Genomic DNA, 19,477 nt, shown 5'->3' on the forward strand with positions numbered 1-19,477 from the left:
AACGTTAAAAGTAGCAGCCTCATTAACATCATCGCCACGAGTACTCTCGTGTAGGATTAGAATTATCGTTGCGGTCAATCTTGTAAGATCTTGCAACTGCGTGCGTGCAAGCAGCGGCTAATCCACGATCATACACGTAAGTTAAGTAAAGAAAACTATAAATTGTATAAACATTGTAAATGCGAATCTGAAACTCTATAGTTTCTATTATTTGTAAAATCAACTATTTCCAGCTTTTCTTAGTTTATTAAATTATCATATAAGACACAACTTGGTTGTTGATTAAATTTACTTTCTTGATTAAGAAATATTTCAATTACTAAATTATATGAAATAGTCAAAGATTCAAAATTCTAATTGCTGGACATATAATTCTTACTTTGATGAAAAAATTAAATGTCAAGGAAAATTTAAATAGACAACGTGTGACAGAGACTCTTACAAGGACGTGAGATAAAAAGACAAATAAAATACGCTACTATTGCATGAAATATAAATTCAAATAGTAGGTCAACGCCAACTCGCGTATGACACACTAACACTACTGCTTACATATTATTCAGTGAATCCTAACACCACAACGCCGAGTCATTAATTTAAAAGATAAGTATATAGTAAGTAAGAGCAACTAAGGCTGGTTCCTGATGAACAAAAACTAGATGTATTTGTTTGTAGAACGAATCTACGAGTTCTGCCCTTCACTTATAGAAGTTCGGACGTAGCGATATCGACTTTCTTAGTTTTCTGTGGGTACTTTCCTCTACTTTAATTTTTGTTTTTCATTCGATAGAACCAATAGATTTTTAATGATAGAAGTTAAATTGACTGTTTTAAATGTGTTACTTACTTGATATTGAGAATCTGTTGACTCAAGTACTTTTAACGTTCATTTGGGACACGTTTTCTTTTCAGGTTTTATCTTCTTTTTTTGTTTTTATAATAGCGACCTCATTGCTAGAGTTTTTTCATGTTTTATTTTCATGTAGTCTAGTGAGATCCTTTTTGGATTTCTCATCTGACATTTTATATTTTTTAATTATTTTTATTTTTATTGACTCAAGGAGAACCAAGTTTAAACTTGACTCTTAAGAATCTTCAATATTTTGTGATGTCTTAGCATCATGATATAGAATGTTCTGTATATTAACACATGGTGCACTTAACATTGTTGTTTTTTGAGTTTCAGATTTGCCTTCATCAATATTACTTTTTTCAGGCTTAGCCATATTATCATAACTTTCACCAGTTCTATTAGGCATATTTTAATCTTTAATTTTTGGTTTTATTATGTCATTATTTTTGCTAAAAACATCATATTCATAAAAATGACCAGTAATGAATAAACGAATTCTGAGTTTTAAAATGATCATTTTTTGTAGTTGTGTTCTTATTTAAAATTGGTATAAAATACACATTATGTGTTTTCCTTCGTTTTAAATTCTGGTTCAGAAAATTTTTTTCATCTTCTGTAGTAGCAGTCCCATTTTTCTTGCATATTATGCTTAGTGGTTTGTTTATTTTAACGTTCGCATCATACGTATAATCAAATCGAGAATGCCTCCTTTGATTACAAGAAGTTTAGGTGAACTTTATTGTCATTTTTTCTTCTTCATCATAAAAAATTAATAACTTTGAGATAATCTTCAGTATTATTGTTTCTATACATAAATACAAGTCTAATCTCTTTCTCAAAGTGTTTGCTTAAGCTTAATATAAAATCAATGTTATAAATATTGATCTCTGAATCTTATGCTATTGCAAGAATGTATCGGGCATAATCTACACGTTTTAATTTTTCTTGGTCATGATAACGGCCATACACTGATTTATGTCTAATTCTTTTGTGGATATTATTGTTTCAAAATCTGTCTTTAAGATTACTCCCAAAATCCTTAAAACAATTAATAGAATCTTCTATCAAATTATACCGATTTGGAACTGTTTTCTCAAGGCATTAATGAAGTAAGAGGTGCAATTTTTTTCATTCAGGTTGTAAAATCTTTAGGTTCAAGTCCATTAAGAATTTAATAGGTCAGTCATTATCAGAACCATTAAACTTAGGTAGTTTATATGTCAACATTCTTATTATTATTTTTTTTTTAAGCATATTGTTATGTATTATATGGATACAATGGTTTTTATAGAATATATCGTTCAGATATAGTCAATAGTAATTTACGATAAATCTCATAATTTATATGAGATATTGACGATTTTTTATTTATTTGTCTGAATATTGCCTTTAAAAATTTTAGTAAATGAGAATAGCTTATTTATACATTGTCTACCGTATGATTCTAAAGATCTGCGTTTAATTTCCATGCATTCTTTGGCATTTTTTAGTACTTTTATTTCAGAAATCAAATAATCTATCACAACCCGCAATTTTTTAATTTCACATTTTGGTTTTTTTTACTTTTTATACAAAATATCATTAATTTTTTTCAGCATAATAAATGGCTTATTTAAGTTTGTTACACATTAATTTGCTTGTTTAACAAGACTTAATTGTTGGTTATCCGTTTTAAAAATTTTTTTACGAAATGGTTAATTATAAATGAAAAATCTCATATACATGAATATGTCACGTGCCAAAAAACCTCGAGTGCCAATTGTAAGGGTCGTGACTGTACATAGATATATTATTTATAAGTTAATGTATACTTTTACAATAGAGTTATCTTAAGTAATGTCATTTATTTTTGTATATTATTATTATAAGGATCTACCTTTAAGAAGGATTGGGGACAATAAGGACTTATAAGTACCAAGTTGGGTTCGTATTGCCCACAACACGTATTACGGGATACCTCAGTTGGAGTGTGAAGGAACGTAGTCAAAGTCACAATGCCCCTGACTCGTGATATACAACATCACGGAATCAATGATATTGTTAAGTATTGGTTTATTGAGTCTCTTATGCTACTGTCGGGAGCGTTAGGTCGCCAATGCTCTGGGATCACTCCAGTTCGCACTGCCCTGAAGATCCGCCGATTCACTAGCTACCTTAACTCGAGAATAGCTCCGGATTGCACTGCCCCGAAGATCCGCTCTTTACCTGAGAAACGCAAGAGAGAAGTCACTGGAGGACGGGGAAAACTAGGAGACTGCAATAGCCTCTATGTTTCCCGTTTGGCCATAGTAATATGTAATACGAAAGGGGTAATACAAGAAGTAGTAATCAAATATATATATACATATTGTGATGTGTCGCGCCTTGCTCAGCAGCGAGACACGGTACATCTAATATTTATTAACAATTATTCTTAAGGGCCATTAGAAAAGGTGGATAGCTGGCATTCAAACACATACAATTAAGGAAAACACACCTATTTATATATAAAGATAATGTGTTTATTCTGACAATGACTATGCACGACGTACAAAAAAATGTCAACGTCCAGCTACCCGACAAGACCTATAAACTAACAACTTGGCCCTGTGGGTCCGGCAGTTGCTGTTCGGCACAGTGCTTTCACGGTAGGGACAGGATTAAGGGAAACAGGCCTACCGTTAACACTCCTATGGCGAGGTACGCCGCAACTTGACCACGGAAACTGGGAGATCCGTCTGGCAGGCGTCAGCACTCGGATGGCACGAGTCCCAGCAGAAGCCGCGTCTATACGCCTGCAACCGGTCGGGTCAGCAACAGGTAGCCGTCTCCTGTTGTCGCCTGATACGGAGCTCGCCTCACTCGCTTATTCAAAACGCAACCGACGTATATAAAAGTACGACTCTACGGCAAGCAGACAAGAGTGAGAGTGTCTCTCCTCCCGGCCCGCTGATCCGTGCTGCCTTGGCACCTCAGCCACTTACACAGGTGTGTGTTGCGTTGTTACACACACATCAGGTGTTACCCACAGTCGGGAATCGGTTGTTTTGCCCATAGTAGGAATGGATACCTATGTATGGGTTTGGGATAAGGTAGGGGTAGTGCGCACTGTACCGCCTCTCCTTCTTTCTGCTATCACAAAACCGGTATTCTGACTGTGACGGTGACTCGTCATGTCACAAAATATATATATATATATATGCAATTCATTGCGGTATTAAGTAAATATACTACAGCGCTTTGAACCCTATCTCAACTTATGACGTCATTTGTGACATAGCAAAATACGTCATTCATGATGTCATTGATAACACCACACTTCATTTACGACGTCGCAAAAGACGTACTTCACAACGTCCCAAAAGACGTCATTTACATAGATTGTTGTTTAACAAAGTGCTGTTTAAAAGAAATTGATGGCCTCATAGGTGCTACCATCAGGATAGTAACACCAAAACAGAGGGATTCCAAAAGTTTTTTGAATTTAAAAAGTTTTTTTCCTATTTCAGAAAAAAAAATTTTTTTCTTTAGTGTAAAAAATACTTAAACCCCCCGGTTTTAGTGTTACCATCCTGATAGTAGCACCTACAGATCCAACAAATGCTTTAAAACAGCCCTTTGTTAAACTATAACCCATGTGAATGACGTCTTTTGAGACGTCGTAAAATACATCTTTAGCGACGTCGCCAAGGCAACTCGATTTTGTCAGTTAAAACTAAAGATTTGGAGAAAAATTCTCATACGTAGCAATTGAAAAAAAAGCTACCTTGACCAGGATTAGAACGTAGAACTCTTTTTATGCCGGGAAAACACGTTACCAATTTTGCCATCGACATCTCGGCGACTCCTCTCCTCAATTGCTACATTTTATAGTTTTTCGGCGATTTTTCTGTCAACGCCTGCTCGTATGGTATCTAAGAATATTAAAAATCAATCTTATTTTATCGATGGGTAAGTATTAATGCGATTAATTGAATTTATTGAAATTGTTCATCCAGTTCGAGATTGCCAAGGCAACTCGATTTTGTCAATTAAACTACAGATTTGTAGAAAAATTGTCATACGTAACAATTGAAAAAAAGGGCCACCTCGACGAGGATTTGCACCTGGAACTCTTTTCTTGCCGGGAAAGCGCGTTATCAATTATAAGTATTAGAAGTAATGTTCAAAAAATTTATATTGTTAGTTTAAATATTGAATTCAATGTAAAAGATGATCAATAATATTTAAATAAGTATAAAAAAACATTAGAAAAACGATTATTTTAGAGTGCGTTTGTTGAATTTCGAAAAAATATAATTTTTTGAGTGGGGTTGGCCAAAACCTTAAAAATTCACCAGTCCTTGGGGGGTGGAGGGCGAAGGGGAGCTGGGTAAAATGCAAAAGAAATAAAGTTTTTCAGGAAGAGCTGATTAAAACTAGAAAAACTTCTGAATCCTATAAAAACGGGTGCTGAAGAGTGGGTGACTGAGTTCAAGGAGGTCACTGACATCTTAGAAAAATCATTTTTAACGTAAAATATAGAAGAAAACGTAAAAAATTTCTAGAGGATGGAGGAAAAAGTGAGGGTGGTCTTATACAAATGGCGATCAGGCAAAACTCGGAAATCGCCTTTTCATTAAGGGGAGTCAGAGAATGGTTAAGTAGAGATAAAGATAGAAATAATTTTGTCCTCACAAGTATATTTATATATGGAGATACACATACATATACTAGTGAGACTCTGTCCCCCTGCGAACTCTGTGGACCAACCTGCCACTAACAGATTATGCTATAAGTATTATCTTGTCTCATTAAATTTTGCATTTTACATTTTTATTTTACAAAGCCACAAGGAGTTATTTAATACATTATTTAGTAGGCAAAAACAATATGTTAAATCTGATCTTACCAGATTCGGGAGACTAAGACATTTTCTTGGAAATACTCGAAAAAAGATATTCTGGAAGAGGAAGGTAAAGATAACAAGGCAGCTTGTAGAGATGTGTTAAAAATAAACTGCTTATTCTAAATAAAGGTGATAAAGCTCATGCAGAAAGAGTTATCAGCTCACAACCTCTTTTTTTTGAGATAAGCTTCAGCACAGGGGATTAGCAGTCCGTCCTTTCCATGTTGATAAGGGCTTCTAAAATTTACTTTTAAAGTAAGCACATATTCAATCTATTAACTGTAATTAAAGTCCTGTCAGTAGACAAATTATAATATAAAATATCAGCGTGACAGCTGCTTCATTGTACGTTGTACATAAAAATGAATTTTAGTAAAATATATTTATAAGTAGAAAAAAATAACAACAATACATGTATGATAGTTAGTGCAGGCTGAGAGTGCGTTTATATTAGTGGAACCAAGCAATAACTAATAGGATGTGATGCCAGTGCTCCACAACTAAAAAATTTATTGATGGTAGCGTTTTTTATATACCAAAAAAACTTTTTGTGGAAACGAAATATAAGAAGAACACTTTGGATTTTTGTTAACGATCAGGTGTTTCAATTCCTCTAAGAGTTAAAACTGGTACTTTTTTTTACAACCCATAGCTAAGAAGCCCACTGCTACCAGTTACGCGAAGTACACCCTACGCAGGTCTTCTCAATAGCCTTACTCTTCAAGAGTATGCGAGACAAAGGCTTACTGGTTATTTTTCTTTGACTCCTCTTCATTTTCAATTGAGCTTCAGTGCCACAGACTTCTTGCTTCTAATAAGCAATCTATTTTTTACTTATCTACGGATATTCCTGAAATTAGTTTATTAGGCATGCACATCTCGTTTTCTTTTAGCCGTAGTTTGAGCTATGTTATAATTAACTATGAGCACATGTTAGACAGCGCCACCAATGCTGGAGTTCAGTACTAAATTTCCAGCATGAAAGCATTGGATTTTAGGGCAACGGTTTTATTTAAACCCACTGCAGTTCTGTTTTTATGTGGCAGTTCATGGAACTGGTACTTATTACAAGATATTAGAATAGTTATTAAAAAAAATTATTCAAGAGAAACCGAAGATCTGCAGAAAAACAAGAAAACAAAGATCACGGGGCTCATCGGGTAAACAGCCCGTGTCGACTATACCTATACATATATGATACGTCTGATGAACTTGCCTGGCAAGTATGTGATTAATTTCGACTATGTCAAGAAGAAAATGTAGTAATCACTCCAAAATAATTTAAATTTGATAAAATATACCAAATTTGTGTAAGAAGTACCTACTCCATAAATCACCACATGAAAATAGAATTGTAATTAATTTAAATAGTACCGTTTCTATAAGATCCAATGCTTTCATGCTCGCAAAATTGGTACTGAGTTCCTGTATTGGCAGTACCACCTAAAATGTGTTTGTAGTCGATAAATTCACGTAACAGCAACCATAGTGTTTGTAGTATACAGGAATCAAATTAAATAAAGTGCATATGTGTATACATCGTTATTTTATTTTACACTGCATTCAGCATTTTCAATAATTAAGGATAGTGATGTATTTGTAAGGTCTTCATTGCAGACAATACATCACTTATTTATGTTTTTCTTGGAGTTTGAATTGAATTATTGCATTTTAATATAGTACCAGTCGTAATTTGCTTAATTAGAGACCCTAGTGTTACCGCTTACTTTTGCAGAGGTTACTTAACACAATTTTTATTTTCTTAAATCTCACGAGTCAAACAGGAAAGTGGAGTTATGGAGAGCTTGTTCTGCCTTAAGATCATACAAATGTATGATATAAAGTAAGAAATTTATATACATATATCTTCTCATACTATATAGTTGTTTGGGTAGAGAATATAAATCCAACGCAGCCTCCTACACATCCACGTTAACCCCTACCAAGCTCCCCACAAAACAAAGTAAAATTCTGTTAATCTCTTCCGTATGTTTTCTTAGCTTACTTTTTGTCCAGGCCCCCACCGCCCTTACAGCTATCCCACAATACCTCTACAGCCCCCGGTGGCCCGCTACATATCCCCACCGTCTCCGCAGAATTTCTCTTGGTCACAGCCAACCACACCGTTTTAGTAAAATCTAACTAAAACTCCACTTACTACCACGAACCCTGACACATACCCTCACACGTATATGTATACATATTATTCCATTATTTAAAATAATTTTATCAACAAACTACAGTAAGGCATAAGTTCTCAGAATGAACTAATACATACATGTGTATATACTAGAGGACATTATTTGCTAGTATTGTATATATTATTATGATGGTAAATGTGTATGCAGATGTCGCAGTCGTTTTCGTTATTCTGACTTAAATTATTTCTTATTAAGACACCCACTTCTTACTGACCTCATACATACCTAAATATTTACTTTTAAATACATATTTTCAAATATACTTTCACGCTATCAAGAACACAAATAAATAAACCTTACACAAATGACTAATAATTAAGTCATTTATACACCTTAAAGTAAAATCATATATCAATTTATATCAGTTCTCTTTCAATTTAAATAAATATAAAGTTCTTGGCACGCTAAGCTTTTTTTTTTGTTAATATTGGTAATAAAATATTAAACAAATTTCAATTTCTTATTAGTTTTTGTATGAAATAAAACTAATGCATACATAAATTTGAATAATACTTAGTTAAACAACAATATTAACTGCGAAAGTTTTGCTCTATTAAGAAGGCTCATTGTTATAAGTCAACTTACAAAACCAGGTAAGTAATTTAATATAATTATTGTGCTAGTAGATTTATACATGCTTAAAAGTAGGCTTCGTAATTATTTCTATTTCAAGTAGAGAATGACATTCAAAGTCTAACTTTTTGAAGGTTAAAAAATAAAAGTTATGTATATAAAGCTTGAAGCAGTAAGTTTATTAAAAAACTGTTCGCTTATTGCCATCGAAATTAATCAAAAGAGATAGAGAGAGAGCTTTTTATACTGAGCATATCATTAAATATACAAGGAAAATGAAATTGCAAAGTACTTCTCATACTATCATGGAAGGAATATAAGGATCTTAGAAAGTTATAAAAATAGGAAACACATGCAAACAGTTTATTATTATTGCACGTATTTCGAGCAGGAACTGTTTCATATTGCACAAATACATTTTTATGTAAATATTTTTCTTGTATCGCCTGATGTAGCGTGAAATAACAATTGTGGTGGCTATTGTTAGGGGTGTAAAGTCTTACGAATATATATATATATTGTTACGTTATGTCGCACTGAGAAAGATTTGGTGCTGCAGTTGTTCCTCCCCCTACAGCACCTATACCAAATCACTATTAGTCTGCTGTCTCTGACTACTGGGATAGCAAGTATCCCAGTCGGAACAGCACACGTACGACCCAAGTATAGTAGCGTTACCTATAGTATGGTATTCGACGTATGTATCATAGGTTAGGTGCATCGCATATACAGGTCTTGTGCAGCTCTCGTCTCAACTGGTATTGCTGATGCACTAAACTTCCGAACTAGCACTGTACTGTTTATATTCATAATTATATGACATGCTATATAATTTTATAGAAGTATTACTTCTTACTTAGGTACCCAAGCACCCACTGTCCACTGGTTTAAAAAAAATTCAATTTCTCAATTCCTTTTTATTTCTTTTATTTATGTTTCGTTTAAAAATATATATGTGTCATCAACATTTTTTTCGGATACATCGAAACAAATATTGTTACTTAGATACTTTTTGTAAGCAAGGCCATTCCATAATTTTTTAATATTAAAATAACTTTTAAGGATTTGAACATAATTTATGCATTTTAAATCTCCTTCGAAATTATGAACATTTTATTAACGACAGAAAAAAGCTGGAGGCAGAAGAAAACTTATAATTTTATTATGATTATGTCAAATATGATAATTACCAGTAAAATACAACTTATATCCAATTATACGTGGATATTTATCTTCATACATGTGTTATATTTTTTTGCTTATATTAACATTCCTAATTAAGGAGGTTTGGGAAAAAAGTTTAAAATGGAGAAACGTGCCAAAAAAAATGTATCTTATATTTGAGCACATTAGGGGTCCACATGAATTTCTTCAGATTTTCCACCAGGGGAAATTTTCGAGAAAAAAATTGACAGTTTAACACGGTCTCTTATGAAAGAACAAAGTTAGGTTTGCCTTTTAATTAGAATTAAGATATATTCTATATGTGTTGGAATGAAAAAAAGCGTTTTCATAGGTAACTTCGTATAAAAGGAAGATGCTCGACAAAAAAAACCGGTGGTACTCTGACGGCGCCAAATCTTTCTCAGTGCGGAACTCGCTCAAGGCTCAGAAAGCCACGAAGTAGAGCAAGGAATACTTTGACCATGACTGTGCTTCCCGGGTACCCTCGAAGACACAATTACGTTACAACGTGGACAACAAGTCCGCTTTTCCTTACTCTCGTCTGCTTGCTAAGGGGCCAGCTCAGCTCTGGCTTAACTCAGGATGCTCGCGCGTCAGTGTTTACGCGCGAGCTCGTGGAGGTGGCAGGATAAGGCTGATACTCGGCTTACAACTTCCTTTCGGACGTCGCCATCTCTCAATGAAATCTCTAAATAAAAAGTAGCTGGAAGGGCTTTATGCAGGGAAAGGCTCACGCAAAGCAAGACACAAACATTTAGGGATCACAAGAATGGAAACTATATTAACTGCACAGGTATAAAAGTATGTGTGTGTATATGTGTGTGTGTTTTCTCTCGATCGCATTAACAGCGAGGCACGTACGGCCGGGAAAGGCTTTCCTCTTGGAGCTGACGGCACGCAATATTCGACTAGGCACAGAGAGAGATTATGCGGATATCACGGTTTTCACGCACGCACTGCGTTTATCTAGCTTTTCGCAGCCTCTTATTTACGTTTGTTGGCCGAGCAGATGATCTTCCCGCAGAAAGTGTCGGCCAGGTATCTTGCTGGCAAGTCGCATGTTCGCAGGCGTAAAGTGGCAAGCGCTGACAAGGCGGTGGCAAGGCTGTCCCTTGGTGGCTTGGTGTGCTTGTTGGGCTAGAGAAGCACGTGTGTACCCTACCTATACCTCATCTCTTGTGGCCTACTGGCCGAGAGCGTCTTGCGCTAATACGCATCGTAAGACGCTTGTCTCTCCTTTCTCTCTATCTCTCTCTTTCTCTCTCTCTCGTACACATTATGACGCCCCCCTCTCTCTCCGGCCTTTCTTTCTCGTGCAGTCTAGGTAAGCGTAAACGGAGTTCATTATGTATTAATCGCCCGTTACAATATATACATATGTATTTACTCACATTACATAGTTGTGTCGAAAGAAATTAGTCTCAGCTCCTCCATTAAACTGCTTTTCCTAAAATCTCATTATTTTTACGTGATTTTTGATCTAACAATATTTAAGCAAGCTCCTACCGCTCTCCATCAGCTCCCCCTCTACCTTTCCCTTTACCTCTTTTCCAGTTGAGTAGTATTTTTCTAGTCCATCTCTATCATCTCCGAAGATAAAATTTTTGATTCAGTAAAAACTCAAAAGAATTTTAAAAATTTTACTCTTTATTTAACTAGAACTGTCAAGCTTTAGAAACAAGAAATGTACAAATATGGGAAGAATTTTCTCAACTGCTCCAGCGTCACTGCAGACAGGCTGTGTGAGTGCTAAAGATGACTTATTCATCTCGTCGTTTGGGCCTGAAAGATTTTTTAAAATCACAAAAGCATTAATCCCCAGGTACTTTTTTCTCAGCTTTCTAATGGTGCTATCAGCTTTCACAAATTTTCATTTTATAACCTATAAAAATGTAAATGTTGGTAAGAATGCGTTAAATCTCACGATGTACAATTTTTAGAATTTTTTCAACCATCTAGATCGAAAGATGAGACAATTTTACTAAAGTATAGTCAATAAAAAAAGGGGTTTTTGGATTTTTTTATGTATTAGACCGATGAATGTATAGGTGTGAGTTACCGCATAGAACGGGTGGGTGCTACGCGCTCGTTACCGCTTCTAACACTGCCACACATCGCAAGACACTTTTATTTATTCTGAGAGTAAACAAGTACGCCTAACTTAAATACTGTATTAGAAAAGTTTTGTCTTTGTATTGTTTTGATACTCTTTGATTATAAATATCAGGACAGTTTTATTTTCTGCCGTAAATTGCACTTTTTTTTTCCTTCTATTTAAAAAGTGATTTGCCTATGATACGTACTATTATCATTGTAGTGAGCCAAAACAGAGTTGTAGTAATGCATCCTTGAATGCCAGTTATTTGATTGTTGTATTTCATTTTTTACAATCAGTATTTAAGATGGTTGTCTGCTGTAATCCCTTGAATTAAGAGAATAATTACGTTAAAAAACGTTTAGTGAAATTTCCGCACAAAAGAAAAGAAAAATTAAGTAACTATGCTGAAGAGTACAGAAAAAAATAGTTAAGTCGTATTTTTATTAATGTAAACAAATCACAATGGATCTTTATTTTAAATCCATCATTACTCCTTCATTGTTAATAATAAAATATTGTGTTGTATTTTACATGTCTACTAATTACAAAATTTCCATCTACATTTATTAATTTTTATTTATATCATTGAAAAATTAATAAATAAAAGTGTCTTGCGATGTGTGGCAGCTTTAGGAGCGGTGACGAGCGCGTAGCAGCCGCCCGTGGTGCGCGGTATCCCACACCTATAGATTCATCGGTCGAATACATAAAAATATCGAAAAAACCCCTCTTTTTTTGTTGAGTATACTTTAATAAAATTGTCTCATCTTTCGATCTACATGGTCAAAAAAATTCTTAAAATTGTATATTATGAGATTTAATGCATTTTTACCAATATTTGCATTTTTATAGGTTATAAAATAAAAACTTGTTAAAACTGATAGCACCATCAGAAAAATTAAAAAAAAGTGCATGGGAATTAATGCTTTTGTGATTTTTTAAACATTTTTCTTAGGTCTAAACGACGAAAGAAAAAAGTTGTCTTTTGCGCTGACGCGACATGTCTGTGGTGGCACTGGGGCAGTTGAAAAATTTCTCCTCATTTACGTCTACCTCTATAATGTAGCGAATTAGGGTGGTCATTCCAAACATGGTTTTTTTAAAATTTTTTTTGGTACAAGAAATTTTTTTTAGTACTTAAGTAACTAACTCATAGTACAAGTTCGTTTCTGAGATTGGTTTAAATAATAGAGAAAATGATTAAACATTAAACTATTTTGGTATTAAATACTACAAATCTTAATTTGTCAAACGCGACTCATGTTTACATTAGCTCTATTACAATATTTATATCGTGAATGAACTAAAAGATCTAGTGTAGTAGAATGTCCGTAGTTTTTCAGTAATATTGACTGTAAAAAAATAATATCTAGACCCATTTACACTAGGAACTAAGTTAAGTGAAAATTGCTATCAAGAATATAAGAGATCAAACAACATACAAGAAAATTATATTTTCTGACTAAAATACAGTGATCTTACTAATTTTTGATCGTGTTTTATTATGTTAACCTTAAATTACACTTTAATTTCTTATTAACACATTTTTCGCTCCTACTTTTAAATTAAATAATACGGTGGGAGATATTATCTAATAGTATTTAAAATTTTTAAGCCTCAATCTCATAGTCATATGCTTATTTTTACATGATTTTAAATCCCATTGTATTTGAGAAAGCTTCTCCCACTCTCTTACATGCTTCCTCCTACTATCCGCAATTTTTCCCTTCCCTTTATGTGAATAATCTTTTCCTAGTACATCTCAACCGTCTTCAGAGATAAAATTTTTGATTTATTCAGAACTCAACAGAATTAAAAAAATAATAATTAAAGGGACTAGGAAGCAAGAGGTGAAAGAAAGGAGGGGAAAATAAGTTAAAGCCGCGAGAGCTCAGATTAGCTTGGGCCTGTGAGCGTGCGAAAAGCGTTTTGTTGTTACTCGAGAAGTGTCTTCTTTTGTTTCCTTTTGGCAACTTTGTTGTGCCCTGGAGTCAGAGCCAGTATTCCAAGAGTGGATAAACGTCGTCCCCGGGTGCCAAACTGAAGGAGCGTGAACTTCGTGAGAGTTGGAGAAGCCGACGATCAGGGTCAAGGACAACACAAGACCAACGCTAACGACCTCGACTTTCAAACGCTGCAGGGACACCTACTGGCCCCAGCGTATACGCTCAGTAGCTCACTACAAAACCTTAGTTGTCCAACGTTACTCGTGTTCACACCAGCTCAATCATAACATTTATATATTGAATCAACCAAAAGATCAAGTGGAGTAGAGTAAAATTATTTAATCATAATAAACATAGGAAAAAGGTTTATTAATATGGAATCATGAAATATTTTAACTCAAATAAAATATGCAGTTATATACAATTTATTCATTTTAGCACATGTGTTGTTAGAAAGGAACGTCAATAATCCAAAATAATTTTATTACAGATTTAATAATTTCTTAAAGTTAAACTGTTAAATAATTTATACAGATATGATTTTGTTAAAAATGTACAGGAAAATACAGTGTCAGAAGTATTTTCGATGAAAACGATGATCAAAAATCATAAAAATTGGGAAAAAAGTAAAAACATTTTTACCTTCAAGAGTACATTTTTTGGCAATTTTATCATTGAAAATCAAAATATATGTCAGTTGATATCTCGCACTCCGTAAGGATAATAGTTACTGTGTTCAAAAATGTAAGAAATCATTTTAAAAAAATGGTTTTAAAAATTTTCTTATCATCATTATCACAGTCATCATCATAAAAGTTATCATTATTTTCCTTATTATTATTACTATTATTATTATTATTATCTTTACTGAAGTTATCATCATTATCATTATTATTATGACTATTATTATTATTGTAATCATTATTATTATTGTTATTATTATTATTATTATTATTATCATTGTGTATTTGAATCATTATTGCAATTATTATTATCACAACATCTGTTGTCATTACAATTAGCATAACTATTATCATTATCATGTAGCACCATCGTTTTTCTTACAGATTTGTTTACAAAAATACAATTTGATAACTATATAAGTTGCTCGGAATAAAAAAGAAAATTATTCAGCTTGTCGATAGTGTAAACTGAAACGTGTTTGTAATTAATTAATGAGATGTTTAACGGCAATTTATATTGTAGCTTTACATAGTTCTTTCAACGTTATAAGTCTTATGCCTAATGAAAATAAACTGTTGTTTGTACATTAAATAAAATTATGTTTTACCGTATTCTTTTCGTTATTCATGTGTATGATGTATTTTATTGCATACAGAGTATTATAAAACATTATGAATATACATCCATGTAAAAGGATTACATAAATATATATTTGTTTTGCAGTTTTCTCTTTGTCCAACTCGAGTACAGCACCTCAGAAGCCATGGCTTGGATTAGATCATGTGAATAAAGCACCAAAGCGTTCTCGCATAAATTACCTTGAAAAGGCAATTAAAATTTATAATTAGGCTTAAAGAGTCTTCACAAACATTGTATTATTAGACATCGAGTAACCAGCATTCAACAAGACTTCAAGAGCTAACAGAATGTGAATTAATAGAAAATGTCAATCACGTTAATGCAAGAATAATTTTATAAATAATGTTCATAGCATTAATAAAAACTGTAATATTCTTTTTTTACTTTTTTTTTTACAGTATATGCACAAATTTTAATTCTACCAAGTGAAATTTCTTTATGAAAACTACTAACTTTGTATTTTTAACAACGTTTTCAGAAGATTTTTATAACGATAGTAATTGTCATAATGATCATGACGCAGTAAGTCACTGTACACATAGAAATTTTACACATGATTGTACACAATAACTCAGCAAAGTTATAAACGAACACAAAATAACTGGTACACATATTTGTTATGCACAAAAATAAACTTTTACAAGTTAGGTATCAATAAAATTTTTGTTGACGTACAAGTAATTTTAAATAAAAATGAAATAATAAAATGTCAGCTTAAATAAACATAAATTTTTAACGATCACAAATGTTTTAAGCTCATTGGTTTCATGAGTGAAATATCTTATACACACAATTTTATGACACAAATACAAATTTACAGATTTTCCATACATAAATATTTACTTACCAATACTTGTAAACAAAATTGTAATAAAAACGGTATCGGTATCGTTATCGGTCAAATATTATTAACAAAATATCAAATAATTTCTTGAAAGAGATATCAGATAGTTGCTGAGTGCAGTAATCTAATATAGTGCCATCTGTTTGAAAGTAAGCAGTAGCGCTTCATAATACAAGCATAGGTATTTCTCAAAAATTTTTTACTTAACTTTGAAAAACCTACTAAAAAATGATGAGTTAATCAATTGTTTCACACTCAAAACAAAATAATTTACATTAAATTATCATTTACCGCTGAATATAAATCTATTACTTGAAAATTTCAAAGAGTGGCGCATTTTTTTGAAACGCGATTGTTTAAGCCAACAGGAATGATTGCGTAAATTAGTCTGTAAAATTTTTTTTTATAAGTTATGGCTTATAATAAAAAAAAAAAACGTTTTTAACATGTAATGACTGAAACTAATTAAAAGGTGTACAAGGTAGGTCAATAATTATAAAAAAAAAAAAAAATTGACGTAGCTTCGAACAATATTTTTATGGGGTAATTATAGTGTTTGGCCTACTACATTTTAAAATTCTAACTGTTGTTAAAATTTTATTAATCTTATAGGGTAAATAAACTATAATTGTATGTTACAGCTTATTTTCACATTATTTATGTTTCTTCTCTGTTACTCTTTCCAACACACTATATTAATCTTGCAGACTCATAACAAGTAAGCTTGTAAAGAGCAAGTATATCATGTTTGTCTGCAGGTAAGATCACTAGCGAGCTAGACTGGTGACTTCTGGTAGTAGTTAAGAAAAAAACGAGTCGAGTTTCTTTCATTTCATTCTTTTTTTTGTAACTTTTTATTAAATCTGGAGGTCAAATAATTGTACAATTGTATGGATAATGTATTATAAAAACAAGAAAATTCTAATATATGATGGTATTGGTCATCACTTGATAAAGATCCATATCAGGTTCATTAACAGTCTTTTCATATAATTAAAAAGAAAATTCAAGGAATAGTCAGGTAAAATTTAGATAGTTTTACTCTATTACTCATATTGTATTACTGATAATTATCAAGACAATGCTAAATTTATGTATTAATTAGTGTTAAGTTAATTGCTTTTGGCTAATTACCAAGGATTGAATTGTGACAAGGAATAAATAAAAGTCGATGACTTTAGTATTTTTACTTAATTATGTGTACATATGATGAGCTGAATAAATTAGATTAAAAATAAATGTAAGCGCAAAAGGTTTAACCTTATGATTTAAAAATGTTTATTAGCATCATAAATGTTTATTAGCATGCATAAATGTTTATTGCAAACTGTGGCTTCTATAGAAGAAAACACGAAATTCTATTAACGTCAGAACAGCTATTTCTTCGAACAAGCTCCCGAGGTATCGTAACTCTTTCTCGAACCAAATTGGCTAATTAATTACATGCTTGTCAACTTACAGTTGGTGTCTTTAATAAGTCAACTTGCATTTAGGAGTGGCATTAGCTCAGTGGTGAGCGTGCTTGTTACTGATACAATGTCGTTCTAGGGGTTGTGAGTTCGATTCTTGGTGAGAGCACATTTTTTTAAAAACTGTTATTACCGGAAAAAGTTGCTATGCAATTCCGGCTGTTTTGGGGCAGGTTCTTTCATGCGCTAGGCAGAGATCACCGGCCTTATTGGCGAAAGTGATCCCTGATACATAGGGCTTGTCCGGGAATGCTATTTCGCCTGGATCCGATGCTTCGGCAGAGAGCGCTGGCTTTACCGGTGAGGAATGTATGCCCTGCAATACAGAGTTTTCTCCGAAAAAAGGCCACACAGTGGTGAGTGGACCCAATGCCCATAGGTGCAGAGAGCGCTAGCTTAACTGACATTGTGCGGCATAAGTGCGGCAATACGCCCCCACACATAGGTGGTGAGTGGGTAGCCCCGGTGACTAGGCCAATAGGCTGGCTACTAAAAAAAAAGTATACTTGCATTTGATTGGTGAAAAAATGAGTGCAAGACTTTGTGGCGCGGTATTTTAAATCGAATAATGTAATAAACAATTTATTTAGGCTTATATAAACTTACATTATATATTTTTTTAACTTAAAATTGTTGTAATTGCGTGGAAAGCATAACTGTTGTTACCATCCGGGGTATACTTTTATTAATTATTATATATTAAAATAATCATTTTTCTTAAATTAGATCATATCTACATAAATTTGAATTTTGAAATTTCGCGCGTAGCTCCGACTTCCAACTTAGTACTTGATAGTATCACCTATCGCTCGCCAGGTGGCGACCACTAGTCTTTAGCGAAAATCGCAAGTAAGAAAGCGACGTAAAGTGTATAAGACGGACTGTGTGACGACTGATTGGGATCGATTCGAGATATGCAAATACGTGTAATGCATATATCTTAAGATACTCAATTGACTTAAAGCAGTGGTAGACAAGCACATATTCAATAAATATCACTGTACCAATATAAGACACTTGTCTATAACTTATTTTCCCTCGAACCGTAAAAAAAAAAAAAAAAAAAAAAAAAAAATCTAGACACCCACTAGTCAACCTGGCGACCAACTCGTCGAGGCCTCTACGAATTACCGCTCAATCGCCGCACCTCTCCGATGAGTTAGATTCCGATGAATCAAACGGAGCCACAACGCCAACAACATCGGAAGCAGTGCCACCATCGTTGTTCGATTTAAAGGGACGGCTCGAGTCACTCGAGAGTGACTCTGATCTCTTCCAACTGCACTTCCCCACTTAAAGTCATCCAACCTCAACGGCCACTTTTAACAATTTGGAGCTCGACGTGGGGCCATCTCCCAAGAACTCTCAGCTGCTGCTGGGGGGTACCCACGAGCAGTGTGCCCACGAGTCACCGAGTCCAACAGCGCCGCTGACTGATAAACGCCTAACTCGCCATCAAGCAAAACTCCTTCTAGGTGGGAAGAAACACCTAGTGGCGCTCGAAAAGAAAAAAACAAAGAAGCAAAAAACACACTATTCAATGCCTGCCACAGACACTACCGACCTCGAGGAGCTATTAGCTAAACTTCTGCAAAGGGCTCAGGAGCAGTTACCCGAGCTACCTACATATGGAGCTTGCAACCATGAAGACCCGGAGGTCTTTCTCGCCCAATGTGAACTCTATTTTAAGGCTCATCGCACCCTGGATACCCAACATACTTTAGTAGCAACAAAGGGGCTTCGTGGCGATGCCGAAAAATGGTGGCAGGTTTATAAATATCTGTCTTTTACCTTCAAACAATTTGGGGAGCTTCTTCGGGCACGCTTCGACAGTCCGGCGATCCAGGGAAAACTACATTCCGAGCTATATTCCAAACATAAAACCGAGAAGGAATCAGTAGCAGCATTTCTGCAGGAGAAGTACCTTCTGTTTAAAAGAATCAATCCTGCAGCCGAGGAAGAAGTAATAATCACCACGATCGTCGAGCTCATTCGTCCATCTATTCGTCAGTTTCTCTGAAGTCATACATTCAAGACCTACGTGGATCTTCTCACTATGGCAGTCCAGTTGGAAAAAGACGAAGAAGACCTCACGAAGACACGGGGCAAGAAGTCTGG

The 19,477-nt window shown here is 33.9% G+C and overlaps 1 protein-coding gene across 5 annotated transcripts in view; it reads left to right on the forward strand.

Annotated features, from left to right (window-relative positions):
- Usp7 (Ubiquitin-specific protease 7) overlaps positions 1–15,388 on the forward strand; it is a 780,393-nt gene extending 765,005 nt beyond the window's left edge. For all 5 annotated transcript variants that reach the window (XM_089595056.1, XM_089595060.1, XM_089595061.1 and 2 more), the window contains one exon: positions 15,131–15,388. In XM_089595056.1, the coding sequence (XP_089451182.1) occupies positions 15,131–15,255 (125 nt within the window). In that variant the 3' untranslated portion in view covers positions 15,256–15,388. The remainder of the gene's footprint in view (positions 1–15,130) is intronic.
- Positions 15,389–19,477: the final 4,089 nt, after the last annotated feature.

This window comes from Copidosoma floridanum, unplaced genomic scaffold (assembly GCF_036245765.1).
Source record: "Copidosoma floridanum isolate Cflo_tuat_1 unplaced genomic scaffold, Cflo_Japanese_pri ptg000024l, whole genome shotgun sequence".
NCBI classification, from domain to species: Eukaryota; Metazoa; Arthropoda; class Insecta; order Hymenoptera; family Encyrtidae; genus Copidosoma; species Copidosoma floridanum.